The sequence below is a fragment of the Dasypus novemcinctus genome, chromosome 19 (assembly GCF_030445035.2).
Source record: "Dasypus novemcinctus isolate mDasNov1 chromosome 19, mDasNov1.1.hap2, whole genome shotgun sequence".
In the NCBI taxonomy this organism is placed as follows: Eukaryota; Metazoa; Chordata; class Mammalia; order Cingulata; family Dasypodidae; genus Dasypus; species Dasypus novemcinctus.
The window spans coordinates 3,621,684-3,643,565 of record NC_080691.1 but is presented as its reverse complement, the minus strand read 5'-3'; the positions used below and the strand labels follow the sequence as shown (position 1 = coordinate 3,643,565).

At 36.7% G+C, this 21,882-nt stretch overlaps 1 protein-coding gene across 2 annotated transcripts in view; it reads right to left on the bottom strand.

Moving 5' to 3' along the window:
* LOC101435330 (butyrophilin subfamily 2 member A1-like) overlaps positions 1-15,609 on the bottom strand; it is a 33,924-nt gene extending 18,315 nt beyond the window's left edge. The window contains exons 1-2 of one of the 2 annotated variants that reach the window (XM_058281130.1): positions 15,367-15,609; positions 8,015-8,362 (exon numbers count right to left, since the gene is read on the bottom strand). In XM_058281130.1, the coding sequence (XP_058137113.1) occupies positions 8,015-8,362; positions 15,367-15,430 (412 nt within the window). In that variant the 5' untranslated portion in view covers positions 15,431-15,609. The remainder of the gene's footprint in view (positions 1-8,014; positions 8,363-15,366) is intronic. The other variant, XM_058281132.1, reaches the window with a different exon arrangement.
* Between the last annotated feature and the right edge of the window lie 6,273 nt (positions 15,610-21,882).

Here is a 21,882-nt window from a genome sequence, read left to right as displayed (position 1 = left end):
ACTCCTCTAAACAAAGGAGCTCCAAAACAACAAATAAGCAAAAGCCCAGAGAGACAGGGAAAATCCTGCACATTGCATTTGCCTTGGGCAGACCTTCTTGACAGTAGGGATGAAGCTCAAGAAAATCTGTTTTATTAGTAGCTTGTTACAAAACCAAGAAACAGACATCTCAGGGGATGAATCACAGCATTGCATTTTAAAAATATTAAAATATACAGTGTGCAGCAAAAGAGTACAAGTCAAAGAAACAGGAAATGATGGTTAATCCAAAGGAAGAAGATAAAAATTGAGAACAATTGAGAAGAAAGGAATGTAGACATATCAAATAAATCCTTTAAGATAATGATCTTAAAACTGCTTACATAGATGAAGGAAACTTCAGAGAAAGAACTAAATTCTATCAGAAAAACAAGGAGTAAGCAATAGGAAAGTCTTACAAAGAGACAGAATTTTAAAAAGGAGCAAAACAGAAATATTGGACTTGAAAACCAAAGTAACAGAAATGAAAAACATCCAGAAGAGTTTCAAGAGCTTATTGGTGCTGCAAGAAGAAAGAATCAATGAACCTGAAGACAAGACCCTTAAAATGAATCAGGCTGTGAGTAAAATGAAAACAGAAATATTAAGAGCTAGGGTTTCCTGAGACATCTCTGAGACACCATCAAGTGCACCAATCTAAGCATTATGAGAGTCACGAAAGGAGAAGAAATAGAGAAGAGACTGGAGGGAATAATCAAGGAAATAATGACAGAGAACTTACCAAACTTAGCAAAAAATGTGAATATGTACATCCAAGAAGCCTAGAGAACACCAAAGAAGATAAACATGGGGAAAAACGCACCCCCACTAAAATGATCACACTATAAAATACAAAGCACAATATGGAGTAGAGTGGACTTACTGATATTCTACTATAGAATTATTGTGACTAGTAATGGAAGAAATTGTAGCACTGATGTGGAGAAAGTGGCCACAGTAGTTGATGAAGGCAGTGAGAGGGAAGAAGAGATGAGGTGTGGGGACATTTTTGGGACTTGGAGTTGTCCTGAATGATAATGCAAGGACAGATGCAGGACATTATATATCCTGCCATGACCCACTGAATGGACTGGGGGAGAGTGTAAACTACAATGTGAACTATTATCCATATGGTGCAGCAGTGCTCCAAAATGTATTCACCAAATGCAATGAATGTGCCACAATGATGAAAGAGATTGTTGATGTGGGAGGAGTGGGGTGGGGGTGGGGGGTGGGGTATATGGGAACCTCTTATATTTTTTAATGTAACATTTTTTTGTGATCTGTGTGACTTCAAAAAATACAATAAAAATGATGGTGGTGGGGGGATGGTGGAGAGTGGGGTATATGGGAAAATCTTATGTTTTTTAATGTAACTTTTGTGTGATCTCTTAATTTTAAAAAAAGATAATTAAGAAATGAAATGAAATAAAATAAAATACAAAGCACAAAGACAGAGTTCTGAAAGCTGCAAGAGAAAACCAACATGTTCCATACAAGGGAATCCCAATTACATTGACTGCAGCTTTCTTAACAGAAATCATGGAGGTAAGAAGGCAATGGGATGAAATACTTAAAGTGCTGGAATAAAACTACTGCCAGCAAAGTATTTTATATCCAGCAAAGTGTTTCTTCAAAAATGTGGTAAAAATTAAAATACTTAGGTAAGTAGAAGCTAGGTGAGCTCATCACCAGAGCCACCTTACAAGGAGCGTTAAAACAAGTTCTTCAGATTGAAATGAAATGACACTAGACAGTGATTCAAAGTGACATAATGGAATAAAGATCTGCAGTAAAAGTAACCATTTGGGTATTATAAATGACAGTATTTTTGTAGTGTATTGTTTGGTATATAACTACAATCTTACTTCCTAAAAGTGGCAAAATACAAATACATAAAAAGCCATGATTATATGTTTTTGAACATACTATGTACAAAGACATCCACAGTAACAGTACAAATATACAGTGAGAAACAGGGATTTAGGGAAAGTATATGTGGATGTTTTTCCTGTTAATCTGTTATTAAACCAAATATGATTGCTATATATTTAAGTTGGTAAAATTTAACCTTATTGTAATGATGAAGAAAATCTTTGCAAAATATATAGAGATAGAAATTGGAAGACACTAACTTTGCAACAACACAAAAATCAAATATGTACAAAAGCAGGGTTTAAGAGAATTGAGCAATAAAAAGTATAAGCCTAAATGCCAAAATGTCAGAAGAAAATCCAATCTTATCAGGAATGACTTTAAATGTAAATGGAATAAACATTCCAGTTAAAAGGCAGAGATTGCAGAACTGATAAAAAAGTATGACCCAAATTTATGCTGTCTGGTACTGGGAAACTGTATCTCCAATTGCAAAATCTATCTATCTATCTATCTATCTATCTATCTATCTATCTATCTATCTATCTATCTATCTTTCTTTCTATCTATCTATCTATCTTTCTATCTACAAATCAAAATGGATCAAATACTAAATATAAGGTTTAGAAATAACAAATTTCTAGAAGAAAACATAGGGAAGCATCTCCAGTCCCTTTATTGGACAACATTTTACTAGACTTTACATTCAAAGCACAAGCAAAACAAAAGGGACAAAATGGATAAATGAGAATTCATCACAATGAAAATCTGTTGCACCTCAAAGGACTTTATCCTGAAAGTAAAATGACAACTTACATAATGGGACAAAATATTTGAAAAACACTTATCTGATGAAGGTTTAATTTCCAGAATATATTAAAACAAAGAAAATAAAATGAGAAACAAACTAATTTTGCTGCACACTGTATCTTTTAATATTTTTAAAATGACAAACTAATTTAAAAATGGACAAAAGAATTGCATAGATATTTTTCCAAAGATGAACGGCCAGAAAGCAGGTGAAAAGATGCTTAACATCATTAATACAAAGAAATCCTTCAACTAGACCCATTGGGGAAATGCAAATCAAAATTTGATACCATTTCACTCCTACTAGAATTTGATACTACAAAATGAAAATAAATTCTAGTCAGGTTGTGGAGAAATGGGAACACTCATTCACTGCATGTGACAAGGTAAAATTGTGCGGTGACTGTGCAAGATGGTTTGACAGAAGTCTAAGAATATAAGTAGCACATGACTTAGTAATCATAGTACTAGGTTTATAACCAAAAGAAATGAAATTTGGGAATCAAACATTTTCCCACTGATGTTCATAGTGGTATTATTCACAATTGCCAAAAGATGGAAGCAACCCAAGTGTTTATTGATGGATGAATGGGTAAATGAAATATGCCCCAAACATGGAATGGAATATTATTCAGCCATAAAAAAGAAGGATATCTTGAACCATGTGACAACATAGGTGATCTTTGAAGACATCATGTTGAGTGAAATAAGCCAGACACAATAGGAAAGAAGACTGGCACAATAAGGTATTATCTCACCTATTTGAAACAATAAGAATAAACAAATTCACAGAGTCAGAAACTAAAATACAGGTTAACAGGAGAAGAGTGGGGATAGAGAATGGAAACTTAAGTCTTAAAAATGCATAGGTCTCCTATTTGAAATACTGAATATCTTTCATGGATGGTACTAATGGTAGCACAACATTATGGTTGCAATGAACGGAACTGAAATATTCACCCGAATATGATCAAAAGGGGTAAATGTTAGATTGCATGTATGGTAGCACAGTAAGAATTTTTTAAAATCCTTGAAATCACACTACAAAGTGATCCCTAAGTTAAACCATGGGTGTTAATTAATACTGCAGTTATTCAAATGTGCAATCATTTTTAACAAAAATTGTGGATGGTGGGGTGGTGTATTGGAATCTTGTCATTTTATGCATGATCTGTAGCCTCAAAACATTTCTAATAAAAAAACAAAAAAGTGAAGATTTCCTACGCTGTGGGGATATTGGAGTATCAAGATGAAAGGAATGTGGAAGTCCATGGAGCCTAGAGTGCCTACAGCTGAAAGCAGGAGGATTGCATCCAGTATCCATATGGAATCTAAGCCCCCTCTTGACATAGATGTGGAATGGACACAACCAAGCCAAGGTCCACAGGAAGGAGGAATACGGTAAGGATCAGAATGGACTTAATGATATTCTATTCATGAACTATTGTGGTTAATAATCGAGAAAATGTGGCATTGGTGTGGAAAAAGTGGCCATGGTGGCTGCTGGGTGCGGGGAATGGGAGGAAGAGATGAGATGAGGAGGCATTTTCGGGACTTGTAGGTGTCCTGAGTGGTGCTGCAGGGACAATTGCCAGACATTGTATGTCCTCCCGGCCCACTGGATGGAACATGGGAGAGTGTGGGCTATGGTGTGGACCACAGGCCACGGGGCGCAGTGATGCCCAGAGATGTACTCACCAGATGCAACGGATGTGTCATGATGATGGGGAAGAGTGTTACTGTGGGGGGAGTGTTGGGGTGGGGGCGGTGGGGGTGAATGGGGACCTCATATTTTTTTAATGTAATATTTTTTAAAAAATAAATAAATAAAATTAAATTAAAAAAAAAAAACAGAAAGGAATGTGGAAGTGTCTTACTTTGAGGTCTGTGTTCCTCCCTGGACCACAAATGATGGACAAACTCTCATTTAAGAACAGTATTTTGCAGTTTAGTGTGCAGTAGCTCTGCTTTATATAAAAAAATATCATCTATTGAAAAATTAGAAAAACTTTTACTGGGATTGAATCATCTCTAATTATGATAATGAAGGAGAATTATCCATTTTTATCTTGTATAATCACCGTGACATCCTCAGTGAGCAGGGTTACATATCCACGATGACCTAGACAGCACACAGGTGGCCTCCAGGCTTGAGACTGAAAAAATTACATTTTCCGAAGTTAGTAGCTTTCAGAAGCATTATGTTTTCATGCTTATAAGGATAATGTTTAGGGAGAAATGGTCAGGTTTATAGAAATGGTCAGAAAGACTCTCGTGTACTTCAATTTCCTTTTCGTAAAATGATGATGACTACAGAAATAAACTCATGGGAATGGTTTAAGGATTAACTGAACTTGTCCATTTCAAGTGGTCTGTAATTTGTAGTAAGTAAGCATGTATTAAGAGTAAATAGGGGAGAGTGTGGGCCATGATGTGGACCAATGACCATGAGGTGCAGAGATACCCAGAGATGTACTTGCCAGGTGCAATGGATGTGTCATGATGATGGCAGTGAGTGTTGCTGGGGGGGAGGGGTGCGGTGGGGGTGGTGGGGTCGAATGGGACCTCATATTTTTTTAATGTAATATTTTTACAAAATCAATAAAAATAAATAAATAAATAAATAAATAAATAAATAAAAGAGTAAATAGGTTAAGAGTACAAAGGAGAGATGGGTGCCAGTTGTTTCTAAGCCTTTTCATTTCAAAGGAATGCCTAAAGGTATCCTTTACACTCTGGATATAATGAGAGTTAAAGGGATAAAGCAATTGTGGGAAGATACTTTTAGAGTACTTATTTTTAACTTTTGGGACTTTTGGGAATATCATAAAATTACGTTAGCAAGTTTTCCGGTAATAAAAGAGTAAAGTTAACCTTTGAATCACAATACCCTATTTACATTATGAAATATGTGGCTATGTGTAAACCCTGCTGCCAGAAAGGTAGCTATTATTAACAATTTTCTCTAGCATCCATTAGAGAGAAGATTGGGAATATAAATGCAAATTGGATACATGGGAAATTAAAGAGGTTATAAAAATATAAATCAAATATTACCTAAGACACTTATATTTTAACTTAAATTATCAAGTCATGTTTTAGGGATCAAAAGAGAAAAAATTCCAGTACAAGGGGAGAGCAGTGTTCCTTGATTCTCACTTTATTTTGGGTTTTCAGCTGGCAAATTCAAGGCCTTGATAGTTCCTGTTATACCACACACTGATCCCAATAAATCCCTTCATTTACCTGTTTCATGAGGCTGGGACTTTTATTCTCTTTTGACAAAAGTAGGAGAGAAGCATACAATTTTCACCAGTGTAATGAGAATGTCTGATTATGTGATTTTATACCAGTTCCTCAAATTTTGAGACTCATATCTGATGTAACAGTTGTGTTGGGGACAAGTAGGTCCCTGGCCCTGGCCCTAAGGGACACTCAGTACACAGCTGCCTACATGCCCCAGGACACAAATTAAATGTCAAAACTCCTCATGCAACAACAATGTACAGATGGTATTGTAGATTGTGATTTTCTCCAGCCTATGCAATTCCTTCCTAAATACCCCATTTATGTGCTTCATGTGACCCTATCAGAAACTCTGTTTTGAAATGTTTTTATTCTGAGGTCCTATATATTGTCCCTCATTTTCCACCTCTTTGTGGAGCACTATCTTCATTCCTTGACTGTCTTCACCAGAAAGAACCTCTCCTATCCATAAGTCCCAATATATAAAGCTCATATCTGACAACTTGCTGAGGGCTTTCTTTGGTCTTGCTGCTGCCCTGAGAAATGACCTTCAGGAGGTGGGTTGCAACAAGTTGCTGATTCATAGAGTAGCTGATTTGCAACCATGTAGTGTCCAGTTAGCTAGCCAGTATGGGATAATGAGTGGTGACCTTCAGTAGGATTTACCTTTGGCATTTGCTGAAGGCCTTGGTTCTGCAATGATTTTTATTGCCACCCTTTCTTGCATGCCTTCAGAGATTGCACTGATTTCTGACTGTGGGCCGAGTGTACTCCCCCAAGAGGGTATGGAAAATGATAGAAATGCAGACCAGAAACTGCAAAACAGAAAAATGCATGAAAACATGGTGTCTCCTGGTAGAGGATAAAGTGAATTTGCCTGAGGATATGGCATTTGTTCTATGATTGGCACAGATAAGAACACCTAATGCCACATATCTCCATGTACTACACTGCATGGGGTATGGGCAATGGACAAGTGGAGTCACCTCAGAAAGAACAAATCAAAGACCTGAGAAGCCTAATGCTATGTGTTCACCTAGAGGAAGAAATAAGCACTGAGTCAATATAGGACTTTTCTTTTAATTTAAAATGACTGAGGATAGCAGATATGAAAATAATATTGTATCCACTGTAGTCTATAAAACATGGCACAACAGAATAGCCTACATGTGTCATAGTGCTTCCAGTGGACCTCAAAAGAAACCAACATATTCCATCATAGGATTCTAATAATATTATTTACAAAGGCTGGACAAATGTTTCCGCCAGCTTGCTGAAGGATGTGTGCAACTATCCCCCCTCTCATTCAATGTCGATCTCTGAAATCTGAAAGATAATGAGGTAATTCGTCTGTATCATTAGCAAAAATTCTGCATAGGCCCTTGGCACCCCATTCATTGAATTTACATAATAACCATCCCTGAAACTCAATAGTACCTCCTGTAATGTTTGCACAGAAAAGATTGATTGAGACTCAGTGTATGGCTGATGTTTGAAGTCTTCTTTAGTCATGGAACCAGACAAACATCTTTTTGTGGGAAGAATTGCTGAGCAAAAGTGGGATTTAAGAGGATAAATATATATATATATATAGGGATCTGAGTAAAGAGAGATGTCACTGCAAGAATGGACAGATCCTTATTTCACTGGATATGAGCACAACCAATGTGGAGAGAAGTGATGGTGAAAAACATCTGGACCCAAGGGTGGGCTAGTCATATTTTTCCTGCCTCTTACTTGCATTGAATTTTTGATACTGAACCAAACTCTCTAGATGAAATGAGTTGCTGAGGCTTTTCAGATATAGGATATATTAAATGCCCTGCACTCTCTTCTCCTTAAGCAATAATGTTAATGGAAAGAATTCATTCTTATTACAACCTGAAGGACATAGAAGAGATTCATGAGATGAATTTAAGTCCTTTAATATTCTTGGTATTCTTGATCACTCTTTATATAAGACTTAGCCACCTCTGTCAATATATGTAAATATGTTTTCCAACATTTCACACTGGTGCTAGACAAATAAAATTAGTTATTTAAAACTTTTTTTCCTGAGGCTCACCTGTGACCAACACTTGAAATTGTGCTTCATTGAAGTATGAGGAGCTTTCAAACAAACACCTGTATTCCCCTCCATCAGAAGGACGAATGTGACGGATCCTCAGTGTCACGTCCCCTTTGGTAATATTGTCTTTCAGGAACTCTGTCCTTTCTCCGTAATCTGGCTTCTGCTTCTCAATATGATCCTGGAAATTTTTATAGAGATGCACCAGGCCAAAAGGATTGTTCCGGTGCCATCTCACCTCCATATTCTGGGCATCCATCATTGGGCTGAGATGGCAGGACAACTCAGCCTCTTCTCCTACCAAAGCAATGACTGGTGCTTTTGGTCCTATCACATGGAATTGCCCTGAGGGATATTTAAGAAAAGGATAAGATCAGCACCTGGACTGTGGTGAGAATGATTGTGAATACCTGATGAGAGAAAACTTCAACTAAAATAATGAGCTGTGGTCCATTAATAAAGAGATCTAAAAAAAGATGCGCATTTACAGCATTAGGATAAGTGGTAATGAAGGAAAATAATCCCAATGTGGAACTGGAATATAATAAAAAGTAAAGTTTGTGTTTTCCTACTAGCCTAGGCTTGAAATTCAAATTCCTATAAATTACTTTATTTAAGTTTCATAAGAACTCTGTATTACAGTTTATTTTCCTCATTTTAAAGATGAAGAATTCAAATTTGAGTCAGGAAGGAGTTTAGCAACTTTCTCAAAAAATAAATAATTATTAACACACAAAATGAAAATTATAATACTGACAACCAAATATATCCTCATTTTAAACCAATATATTATTTTGAAATACTGAATAAAGTAGAAAACCTGCTGAAGTAGAATATAAAGCTATTAAAATACTATTTTTATTAAGAAAAACATGGGTGACAGTTTATAACATTTCTCCATTTTAGGAAATGACTGTGAGACCATGTATATAAAATAAATATGCTAAAGCAAATCTATAGGTTATCTCTGAGAAGAGGCTTTATGGATGAATATAGTCTCTCTTTATAATGTTTTTATATACAAACAACCTCCAGGTTTAGAATACCGCAATTTCCAATAACACCCAATCACATTTTTAACCTCTCTTCTTATAAAGAAGAGAAAGAAAAGATCAGATTATGAAATAACAGTTATTTTCTCAATTTGGGCTACTTGACTTTCTTTGTTTCTCATTGTTATTCAAGGACTTTCTATGTAGATGAAGGTATTCACTGCTTTGCAAAGGAAAGGCCCTATAGGGCCAGAGGGAAACAATGGAAAAAAATCCATCTTATCAGAGAGTAAGACAGAAATTACATCTTCTTTAGATCCTTCTTTTCCATCTACTGATCATTAACTCAATTAATTACTGAGTTCCTAGCCTATGTCAGGCACTACTCTACGCACAGATGTTCTAGGTTAATTTTTGAATATTTTGATGAGAGCCATGAGAACAAAAAAATGTTGTACAAAGTATAAGAAAATGGCAGTCAGGGATTTCATTGGCTCCAAACAAAATCCTAAAGCATATACTATTCAGTGGCGCACCACCCTCAGAGTGGATCCTCATGGTACAGCCTTGGGGACACAATGAGAGGGATCTGTTAGCTGGAAGTAAAGACGCTTTCAGAGGAGCCTGAGATGTTCCAGAATGAACAGCATGACATTTAAAACAAGCATTGTCATGGGGTCTTTATCGATAACTACGGATGGCTACATCTACAGGTTGGTGGACACCTCAATATTCCCAGGGCAGAAAATATTCTTCGTTATCTTCCATGGGTTCTACCCTGTGTGGACAGTCAGCCTTCTATCACCTGTAAATTAAGTTGCTTTTTTTTTGTCAGTCCTGTTCAGCTCTGTAGAGGAATTTCTCCATTTGCAAACACTTCTTAATAATACCCTACAAAGAACTGATGTCCAGATCCTTGAAAATTAGTACCCACTGACTTGGACAAGAGGGATCTGATTAGAAATAGTTGGGAGAGTGGAAGAACATACTTCATCTGTTACATAAGGGGCCTTTTGTGGCATAATTAACTGGTGGATCTTCATAAAACATGGTGTGTACCATGGGCATTGCCACAGTCTTGAAGTAGAAAGGACACACAGAGTATGAATGCATGTAGCACGGTGAACTCTCTCAACATCCATGTTAGAGAGCACCTTTCATTGCAGTTCTATGAGTTCCCAGGCCAAAAGAGTTAGCTTCCTTGTAGTTCTCTGTGGAGAATTTAATGATCATCTGATGATAGTATGGCAAGGATGACAACTATTTATATCCTAAAATTCTCTTCTAATTTACACTTCTTACTAGACCTAGTTAAAAGAAAGGCAGGTGGAAACATGGAACTGCAATCCTCCATGGAGAAATAAAAGTGGTAGAATAAACCTCACATATATAACCTAAATGTTCATTAGACTAAACTATGGAAGGAATCAGACAGGCATGTATTAGTCAATAGGCATCAGGTCAATGCAAAAATCAATGACAGCCACACCAATGTTTATAATGACATTATTCACAATTGCCAAAAGATGGAACCAGCCCAAGTGTCCATCAACTGATGAATGGACAAGCAAATTGTGGTATATACATACAATGAGTTATTATTCAGCCATAAAAAGGAATGATGTCCTGATATATGTGACAACAAGGATGAACTATGAGAACATTATATTAAGTTAAATTAGTTAGATGCAAAAGAATGAGGACTGTGTGATCTGATTGATATGAACTAATTAGAATAAGCAAACTAATAGAGTTGGAAACTAAAATATAGTTTATCAGGGGATAGGTTGGGGCTGGAGAATCAGGATATGATTATTAATTTTTAGAGAATTTCTATTTAGATTGATTATAAAGTTTTGGAAATGGATAGTGGTGATGGTAGCACATCAAGAGTATTGAGTTGCATAGGTGAATGTGATTAAAAGGGGAAACTTTAGGTGGTATATTGTACCAGAATAAAATTAAAAGATAAAACATAAGAATATACAACACAGTGAACCCTATTGTAGAGGATGGACTATAAATAATAATACAAGTATAAGAAAATTATTTCATGAATTATTACAAACATTTGACACTAATACAAGGTGCCAATAATAGGGTGGTATATAGGAAAAAATACATCTAATGTATACTACTGATGATAGTTAATAGCACTATTTTAATAATCTTACATCAATTGTAACAAAGATAACTACTGCTGAAAATAGTACAATTATAAAACATGCTACCATCAATTGTAAAAAAATCTTCTACATAGATGCAATGTGTTGGCGGTAGAGCAGTGTATGAGAATCCTGCATTTTACACATGATTGCTCCATAAACCCACAAGTTCTCTAACAAAAAAATTTTTAAAAATTAATAGCATATAAAAATGTGCAGCTTCTATAAGTGGAAAATTAGTATGCAATGAAAACTTAGACTTGAATCATATTAATTTTAAATGGTCAGTTTGAAAACATATGAATCATTTAGAACATTAAGAAACAGATGCAGATATGTGAAGAATAAATGTTCACAGGGAGGAAAAAATACAGAGTGGTAATTTCAGAAATTGAAGTAGAAAGCATAATTTCTTTTTTTATTGTTTTTTTCTTCTTTATTTTCTTTTAAATATTACACTAAAAATATGAGTTCCCCATCTACCCCCCCCCACCTCTCCACCCCACCCCTCCCACATGAACAACCTCTTCCATCATTGTGGCACATCCACTGCACCTGGCGAATACATTCTGGAGCACTGCTGCACCATATGGACAGTGGTCCACATTGTAGTCCATACTCTCCTCCAGTCCACCCAGTGGGTCATGACAGGACACACAACATCCAGCATCCATCCTTGCAGCACCATCCAGTACAACTCCAAATCCTGAAAATGTCCCCACACCATGTCTCTTCTTCCATCTTCCTACCATAAGCAGCCACCACGACCACTTTCTCCACATCAATGCTACAATTTCTTCCATGACTAATCACAAGAGTTCCCCAGCAGAACACCAGTAAGTCCACTCTAATCCATACTCTATTCCTCCATCCTGTGGACCCTGGGATGGTTATATCCAGTCCCCCTCTATATCAAGAGGGGGCTTAGATTCCACATGGATGATGGATGCAATTCTCCTGCTTGCAGCTATAGGCACTCTTGGCTCCCTGGTGTGGTGGTTGACCCTCTTCGTCTCCTTGCCAGCTGGCCAGGGTAAGTCCAAGGAACCAGAGGGTAGGAGGCACAAGTCTGCTGAGGCCCAGACCTGGCCATCACATGGACAGTCCAGAGATTCATATCTCCAACCCAAATGCCAACCACAGGTCCAGTAAAAGTAATAGAAGAGGCATGTGTAGAAAGGTCATACCTGAATCCAATTCCATCACCACTCAGGAACACAAACTGCAAAGTAGGGCCAACTGACATGGTCCTGAACTCCAGAGCCATCTGTTATGACCATAGAACCTGTGGATCTCTGCAGCCCTCAGGAGAACCAGCACCTAGGTTTCCATCTACCTTGGCTGTCTTTGGTACCCTGCTGAGGCATGCATAAGCATCACCCCTCTGATGACTCCCCCTTTTATCCAAAGTCAAAAAGCAGTTTTTAACTCCTGATATTACATGTAGGCTGAGATATTCTGCCAGTCTGAGTTGACCCCTTTATTCAAGGTCTTTTTATAGTTACATCATCAGCTGGTACTTGGTAGTAATCCCTTGGTGTCAGGGAGGCTCATCCCCAGGAGTCATGTCCCATGCTGGGGGGAAGGCAATGCATCTACATGCGAGTTTGGCTTAGAGAATGGCCATATTTGCGCAACATGGAGGCTCTAGGGAGGTAACTCTTAGGCACTCTGCAGCTCTAGGCCTAGTTCATATTTCAGGCACACAGGCTCATAATCATAGCCATCAGTATCAAGGGCTCATTGTTGGACCATCCATCTTTGTTGGTCTTTGTCATTAACACAATGACACAGGCAGCCAAAGGCATACTATGTGATACTCATCATGTTATATCGTGAGTATTTTTTATTCAAAAGAGTCTTCAACCAGTATGTGCATTGATTTCCTAATTCCTAAACCATATTAAAAATTTTAAAAACCTCATGTCCACAGAGATTTGCAGGACCACTAATTAAAAGTCATGAATGTCAAAAAATTAGAATACTGAAATAAACATTTCCTTTGACTAAACAAACTTATTTCATGGATTCCATCCTTTGAATGTAAATACTCAAATAATTGGAACTCTGACTTCTTTCTGACCTGCTGGCATTCTTCCCTTCCTGATATCCAGAAATGTTTTAATAAGAACTGCTTGGAAATTTGTCAAAGTTCAATAATAGCCAGGTGAGCCACCCTGTGTTTTTGAGACAAATATAGCCAGACAATAACTTGTCTATGGTAAGTGGAAAGTACAAATTTTGCCATAAGATTTTTTTCCTTTTTTTTTGTATGTCTTTTTTAATTTTTTTAATATTACATTCAAAAAATATGAGGTCCCTATATACTCCCCACCCCCCATAACAACAATCTCCTACATCATTATGAGACATTCATTGCACTTGCTGAATACATCTCTGAGCACCACTGCACCTCATGGTCAATGGTCTGCAGCATAGCCCACACTCTCCCTCATTCCACCCTGTGGGCTATGGGAGGACATACCATGTCCGGTAACTTAATAGTACTATAAAATTTAATGTTCTTCAAGGTGCTTTAGAAAACTTAAAAACTAGAGCAGGGGTTCTTAATCTTTTTTGTTCCACAGATTCCTTTGCCAGTCAGGTGAAAACCATGGACCCCTTACTAAGTCCACACTATGCTGTGTATTATGATTAAATATATCACAATCACATCAACACATCCCCACAAGAATAATGTGGTTTTTTTTTTTTAAATTTCAATTCAAGCTCATGGACCCCTTGTTAAGAACCCCTGAATTAGAGAAATAATTTGACAATTATTATGACTCAAAGAGTTCAATTTTTCTAGCAATGGAAGAACTTCTAACATTGATATAAAGGCAGTTGTCTCCAAAGGTTTTGAGGGGGAGGAGGGGGAGGAATAAATGTAACATGGGGCATTTTGGGGACATTGGAGTTGTTCTGATGGCATTGCAATGATGGATGGCAGGCATTCCACTATGAAGTTGAACATCAGCTGTTTAAGTAAGTGAGCCAATCATCATAGAAAGGAGAAGTAGCAAAAGGGTAGCAGCATATAAACTTCAGTGTAAACTAAATCCTTGCTATGTAGCAGTGCTCCAAAATATATTCATTAAATGCAATGAATATGCCACACTGATAAAGGTTTTTGATGTGGGAGGAGTAGGGGGGTGTGGGGAGTGGGGATATATGGGAATCTCTTATATTTTTTAATGTAACATTTTGTGTGATCTATGCCTCTATTTAAAAAAAGGATAATAAAAAAGGGCAGCAAAGGCCACAGGAACCACAACTGGATATTTGTTTCCTTAGCACAAGTCACTATAAGAGGAGCTCTCACGTGTAGCTTCTTAAATGAATATCCTCTTTTCCAGCTGCTAACTCAGTCCTTTAAAACTGAAACTAGAAACAGCTGTACTTTGCCCCAGCTATCAGCATCAGACTAATCACATAGTATACATAAAATGTTCACATGAATAAAAGTTTTACAGATGGAACTATATGGCCATAGGAATTATTGGGGATTCTGAGTATTGAAGTGGTTAGGTTAAAAAAAATAATTAAATAAAAGGAACACTGGATGATACGATGTAGCATTATCTGCTTACTCACTTAACATTTTTTGAACAGCTCTTACATGACATACGAGTGATAAGCTACGAGAGAGGTCAAAAGACATTTGTCTTATGCTTAAAAATTTTCACATACACTCTCAAATTCCCCTGAGATGGTGAGAGAAACAGAAACAACCACTTCTTTCAATTCCCCAAGTTAAATCATACAAGGTGGCCCATCTGCCTGACTGACCCCTGGAGAATGAAAGAGCACTTAATTGGTAATAATGGAAAACTGAGACAAATAGAGCAGAGTTTAATGTCACATCCCTAGACTTCTGGGAAATATCCCTGAGTACCAAAGGAAAGGTAAAGACAGTAAGAGCTAACGTTGTTCAGAATATTTCCTGGCATCTTGTGCTGGGTAAATTTGTGCTGAGCTCTGAAACTTGGGTCCTACAATGCTTGAGCACTGAAATTCCCCAGCCATTTTTCAAGAGCCATCTGAATTTTCAGTCTCTTAGAAGCTATTCTGCATTTAAATACCAGTCAAGAGAGAAGCAACAAGAAAATATAGAAATGTCCAGATTCAAAGAGGGCATTTGAATGAGTAATAAGCTCTGAATCAACTCACCAATTGAATTCCCACTTACCTGAGCGTGTGTGGGAAACCATGAAGAGGAGGAGGAGGGTCCCAACAAGACAGGGTGGAGCCATCTCAGGTGAGCCACCCTGGGTTCTTGAGCATCATTTACCCATTTGGGGAGAGGGATTTGAGGAAGAAAAGAGAGGTGAGGTCTCTCCTGGCTATCCAGCTTTGTGTGTAGAACTACACCTTACAGATTTTAAAACCACTTCCTTTCACCACCAAATTCTCAGTAAATATGAAAGTAAAAAGCAGGTGCACTTTGTCCTGGCTATCACTGAAAGTGTGATCATGTGGGGTGCAAGTGGGTGTGTGCTGTTAGCCACAGTCCATAGGGCACTCCAATTGCACAAATGCAAGAATTTCCTCCTGTGAACAACTACAGGTGTAAGACTATGGCAGGTGCTCATTGAATCTTAATTTCTTAGAAATCTAATATTTTATTTTGCTAAGAGCTTCCAGGGCTATATAACACAGACGGATTAACTTTTACACGGGGATTTATTAATTTATGAGCTTACATTTCCAAGGCTGAGAAAAGTGTCCAAATCAAGGCATCAGGCAAAAATCTCTCCCTGAGGACCCCAGGCAGGGCTCCTGGACCCTTGCCACTTAGCAGGGAAAATGGTGGCATCTGCTGTCTCTCCCTTCTACTCTGGCTCTTGTTGCTTTCAGCCTCTGGTTTCCTCCAGTTTTCTCTCTGCTCTGGTGGCTTTCTCTCTACCAGGTTCTGTTGCTTTTAGCTTCTGGTATCCCAGAATTCTCTCTCAACTTCTGGGACTTTTTGCTTGATGCCTTGATTTGGACATTTATCTCAGACTTGGAGCTGTAATCTTGCAAGAAAATAAACACCCATTGTAAGAGAAAACCTATTACCAGTATGTTGCTTTTGGAATCTTTTAGTAAAGTAAAACACTTGGGATTTTGTTTGAATTTTTGGAAAGCTTTCCTTCCTTCATTGTCTAATGCTAGAAATGATGTAGGTGATTGATATATGCTTATCCTATAAATGGAAGCTAAATCAAGAAAAAGTCACTAGGAAGGATATGAAAAAATAAATAATTGAAAAGTGAAAACAAGCTAAAATGTGTTTTGTGTAAATGAAATCAGATAGCTGATTATGCATTGACTGACATAACAATTTTGGGGGTTTAATTCACCAAAACATCTGGTATGAGATTTCAATTTAGTTTCTAATCATGGAAGAAGGGATTTAACAATTGCTAAAATGAAGATGAGACTCATAACATTTGTTACTTTGTAAAATAGGTTTTAAGACAAAAAAACAATGATATTTAGCACCATTTTACAAATTGAAACTATTGGGTGAAACTATGAAGTACTGTCAGGAAATTGTCTACAAAGAAGTATGTACTAGAGCTGTGTTTTCTTGGTTGTATTATTATTGGTTCAATATTTAGTGAAAAAGCTACCTGAAATTTATGATTTTCATTATAACTGGATATATCTTTTCAATAAGATCAGAATTGGAGCACTTGTGAAAGGCAGTGCTGGGTAAAGGATTTAACTCTCATGAAAATATTCCTCTATTTTGGCTTCCAGAAGCAGCCACGGCAAAATTTATAAACCAAAGCATTGATTAATAATTCCTGTGATGCATATGTGAGACTGGACATTTTTATCTGCCACCTCTACATTCACTCTTTGTTTCTGCTCATATATGGAATGAGCTGATGAATTTTGAGCTTACTGCTCCACTCCTGAGAAACTAAGTACTATAAGAGGCTATATCTAATTATTGCTTACTAATTTTTCTGTTCTATTTTTTTTTTATTTTTTTTTAAAATTTTTAAATTATTATCATGAATAGAAAATTATCATTATCAATTTTCCATGGATAGCAGCTGATCAGATCTGGAGATGAAGGGAAGAGCAAAGCAGAGTTGGTGCATTGTAGGAATTTTCAATTCAGGAGAGATGCACAAATGAAGACCAATACTTGAGGTGCCACCTCATAGATGTGAATGAAATTTACTACTGGAAGACAGAGATGATGGGGAATTTTATCTGGAGGAATTGTAAAGATTTCATAGATTTGATGATGTTTAAGCTGAGTATAAAGGAGAACGGATACTTGTGGATGTGTGCGCGAATGCCAGGAATTGCAAGAGTGAAGCTAAGAGGATCAGAGTTTGATTTAGATGGTACAGCTTCACTTGAACTTCTGAAGGGCTCAGACTTCTCAGAAAGGGAAAAAGCTTCTCTGGCTGTGTTCACTGCGTGCATTAAAATCTGGAACATATGAATATTAGTGTGAGCACAGGAAGTGTTCAAATCACAGAAACCTCTCATTTTTAACATTTCTTCTTATAAAGATGAGAAAGAAACGTTCAGATTATGTCATAACATTTATTTTCTCAATTTGGGCTCCTTGACTTTCTTTGTTTCTCACTGTTTTATGCAGGGACCTTCTATGTAGATGAAAAGCATTCACTGCTTTGCAAAGGAAAGGGCCTATTAGGGCCAGAGGGAAAGAAATGGAAATAAAAATCATCTTATCAGAGAGTAAGACAGAAATTACATCTTCTTTAGATCCTTCTTTTCCATCTACTGATCATTAACTCAATTAATTACTGAGTTCCTAGCCTATGTCAGGCACTACTCTACGCACAGATGTTCTAGGTTAATTTTTGAATATTTTGATGAGAGCCATGAGAACAAAAAAATGTTGTACAAAGTATAAGAAAATGGCAGTCAGGGATTTCATTGGCTCCAAACAAAATCCTAAAGCATATACTATTCAGTGGCGCACCACCCTCAGAGTGGATCCTCACGGTACAGCCTTGGGGACACAATGAGAGGGATCTGTTAGCTGGAAGTAAAGACGCTTTCAGAGGAGCCTGAGATGTTCCAGAATGAACAGCATGACATTTAAAACAAGCATTGTCATGGGGTCTTTATCGATAACTACGGATGGCTACATCTACAGGTTGGTGGACACCTCAATATTCCCAGGGCAGAAAATATTCTTCGTTATCTTCCATGGGTTCTACCCTGTGTGGACAGTCAGCCTTCTATCACCTGTAAATTAAGTTGCTTTTTTTTGTCAGTCCTGTTCAGCTCTGTAGAGGAATTTCTCCATTTGCAAACACTTCTTAATAATACCCTACAAAGAACTGATGTCCAGATCCTTGAAAATTAGTACCCACTGACTTGGACAAGAGGGATCTGATTAGAAATAGTTGGGAGAGTGGAAGAACATACTTCATCTGTTACATAAGGGGCCTTTTGTGGCATAATTAACTGGTGGATCTTCATAAAACATGGTGTGTACCATGGGCATTGCCACAGTCTTGAAGTAGAAAGGACACACAGAGTATGAATGCATGTAGCACGGTGAACTCTCTCAACATCCATGTTAGAGAGCACCTTTCATTGCAGTTCTATGAGTTCCCAGGCCAAAAGAGTTAGCTTCCTTGTAGTTCTCTGTGGAGAATTTAATGATAATCTGATGATAGTATGGCAAGGATGACAACTATTTATATCCTAAAATTCTCTTCTAATTTACACTTCTTACTAGACCTAGTTAAAAGAAAGGCAGGGAGAAATATGGAACTACCAATCTACCATGGAGAAATAAAAGTGGTAGAATAAACCTCACATATAACCTAAATGTTCATTAGACTAAACTATGAAAGTAATCAGACAGGCATGTATAAGTCAATAGGCATCAGGTCAATGCAAAAATCAATGACAGCCACACCAATGTTTATAATGACATTATTCACAATTGCCAAAAGATGGAACCAGCCCAAGTGTCCATCAACTGATGAATGGACAAGCAAATTGTGGTATATACATACAATGAGTTATTATTCAGCCATAAAAAGGAATGAAGTCCTGATATATGTGACAACATGGATGAACTGTGAGAACATTATATTAAGTTAAACTAGTTAGATGCAAAAGAATAAATATTGTATATTCTCATTGATATGAACTAATTAGAATAAGCAAACTAATAGAGTTGGAAACTAAAATATAGTTTATCAGGGGATAGGTTGGGGCTGGAGAATCAGGATATGATTATTAATTTTTACAGAATTTTATTTAGGTTGATTATAAAGTTTTGGAAATGGATGGTGGTGGGGATAGCACGTCATTGTGAGTGATGCCAAGAATGTTGTGTTGCATAGGTGAAGGTGGTTAAAAGGGGGAACTTTAGGTGGTATATTGTACCAGAATAAAATTAAAAGATAAAATATAAGAATGTACAACACAGCGGCCCTTATTATAGAGGATGGACTATAAATAACAGTACAAGTATAAGAAAATTCTTTCATGAATTTTTACAAATATTTGACATTAATACAAGGTGTTAGTAATTGGGTGATATACAGGAAAAAATACACCTAATGTATACTATTGATGATAGTCAATAGTACTATTTTAATAATCTTATATCAATTGTAACAAAGGTAACTACTGCTGAAAATAGTACAACTATAAAACGTGCTACCATCAATTGTAAAAAAATCTACATGAATGCAATGTGTTGGTGGTAGGGTGGTGTATGAGAATCCTGCATTTTACACATGTATCTCCATAAACCCACAAGTTCTCTAACAAAAAAATTATTTTTAATTAATAACATATAAAAACATGCAGCTTCCATAAGTGGAAAATTAATATGCAATGAAACATGTGAATCATTTAGAACATTAAGAAACAGATGCAGATAAGTGAAGAATAAATGTTCACAGGGAGGAAAAAATAGTGTGATAATTTTAGAAATTGAAGTAGAAAGCATACTTTCTTGTTAACACAGTGACACAGACAGCCAAAGATATACCATGTGATACTCATCATGTTATATTGTGAGTATTTTTTATTCTAAATAGGCTTCACCCAGTATATGCATTGATTTCCTAATTCCTAAAACTAGAATTTTAAAAAACCTTACGTCCACAGTGATTTGCAGGACCACTAATTAAAAGTCATGAATGTTAAAAAATTGAACACTGAAATAAACATTTCCTTCAACAAACAAACTATTCCATGGATTCCACCTCTTGAATGTAAATGCCCCAATAATTGGAACTCTGACTTTTTTCTGACCTGCTGGCATTCTTTCCCTCCTGATATCCAGAAATTTTTAAATAAGAACTGCTTAGAAACTTGTCAAAGTTCAATAATAGCCAGTTGGGTTATTACTTGACTATGGTAAGTGGAAAGTACAAATTTTGCCATAAGATTAATAGTACTATGAAATTTAATGTTCTTCAAGGTGTTTTAGAAAACTTAAAAACTAGAGCAGGGGTTCTTAATCGTTTTTGTTGCACAGACTCCTTTGCCAGTCAGGTGAAAACCAAGGACCCCTTACTAAGTCCACACTAGGCTGTGTATTATTTAATAAATATATCACAACCACATTAACACATCGCCACAAGAATAATATTTTTTTTTTAATTTCAATTCAAGCTCATGGACCCCTTGTTAAGAACCCCTGAATTAGAGAAATAATTTGACAATTATTATGACTCAAAGAGTTCAATTATTCTAGCAATGGAAGAACTTCTAACATTGATATAAAGGCAGTGGTCTCCAGAGGTTTTGTGTATTTTTTCTTTGTTCTTGTTAGCCTAGCCAATCTACTCTGTATCTTATCTATTTCTCTGATGTTTTCCGTGTCAATGCCTCTTTTCCTACATTTTGTGAATTTTTTTTTTACTTTTACTTCAAAGTTATTAAAAACTTTAAATTGGCAATAATTTTTAATGTTCAGGAGCTCTTCACTGTTCTGGCTGTCCTTTTTACATTGCATCTGCTTCCCATTTAATGCAAGTACCATCTTCTAGAATCTTTGATCCATATTAATTAGTACTAGCAGGTTTTTCTGGCATGTGTTTTTGTGTTTAAGTTCTCTTCTGATCCTTGACAGTTATTTCCTCTGGGATGTTTTTCCTTTTTCTTTCCCATAGTCTCTCCCTTTTGCATTGCAGGCTTTCCTCAAATGTCTAGTGATACTTGGCCATTCATTTACAGACGATGCAAGAGATTTTAATCTTTATGCATGTGGGAGGAGTTTTCTATCAGACAAGCTTCAGTCTAAGATGAGAGGCTAAAAGGTCTGCGTTAATCATGAGAATGCAGACAGCTTCACTCTGAGCTGGAGACCCACATGGACTTAGAGAAAATAAGCACCATAAATTTGGAATATACAAAGTGTTAGAGAAACATAGTCTAGATTTTTAACTAGCTCTTGCCTTTATATGAAAACTTTTTAGAACAGGTACTACAAAGAGAGCATTCGGTCAAGTAGTTTTGAAGTTGTGTTCCCTAGAAGCTAGGATCCAAAGACGTGCCTCAGCTTCTGGACAAAAGCTGGGCCAAGAAGTGCCGTCCCAGGACTGGGGGACTTTCTGAACTCAGAATCCAGAAAAGTTGAATCAGGGAGTCTTCATGTAAACGAAATTGTAAAGATATATTTCTAGAGTTGTCAACGGTTTTTTAAAATTAAAGAACTAGCCTAAAATGAGAACAGAATAAATCAAATGTAAAA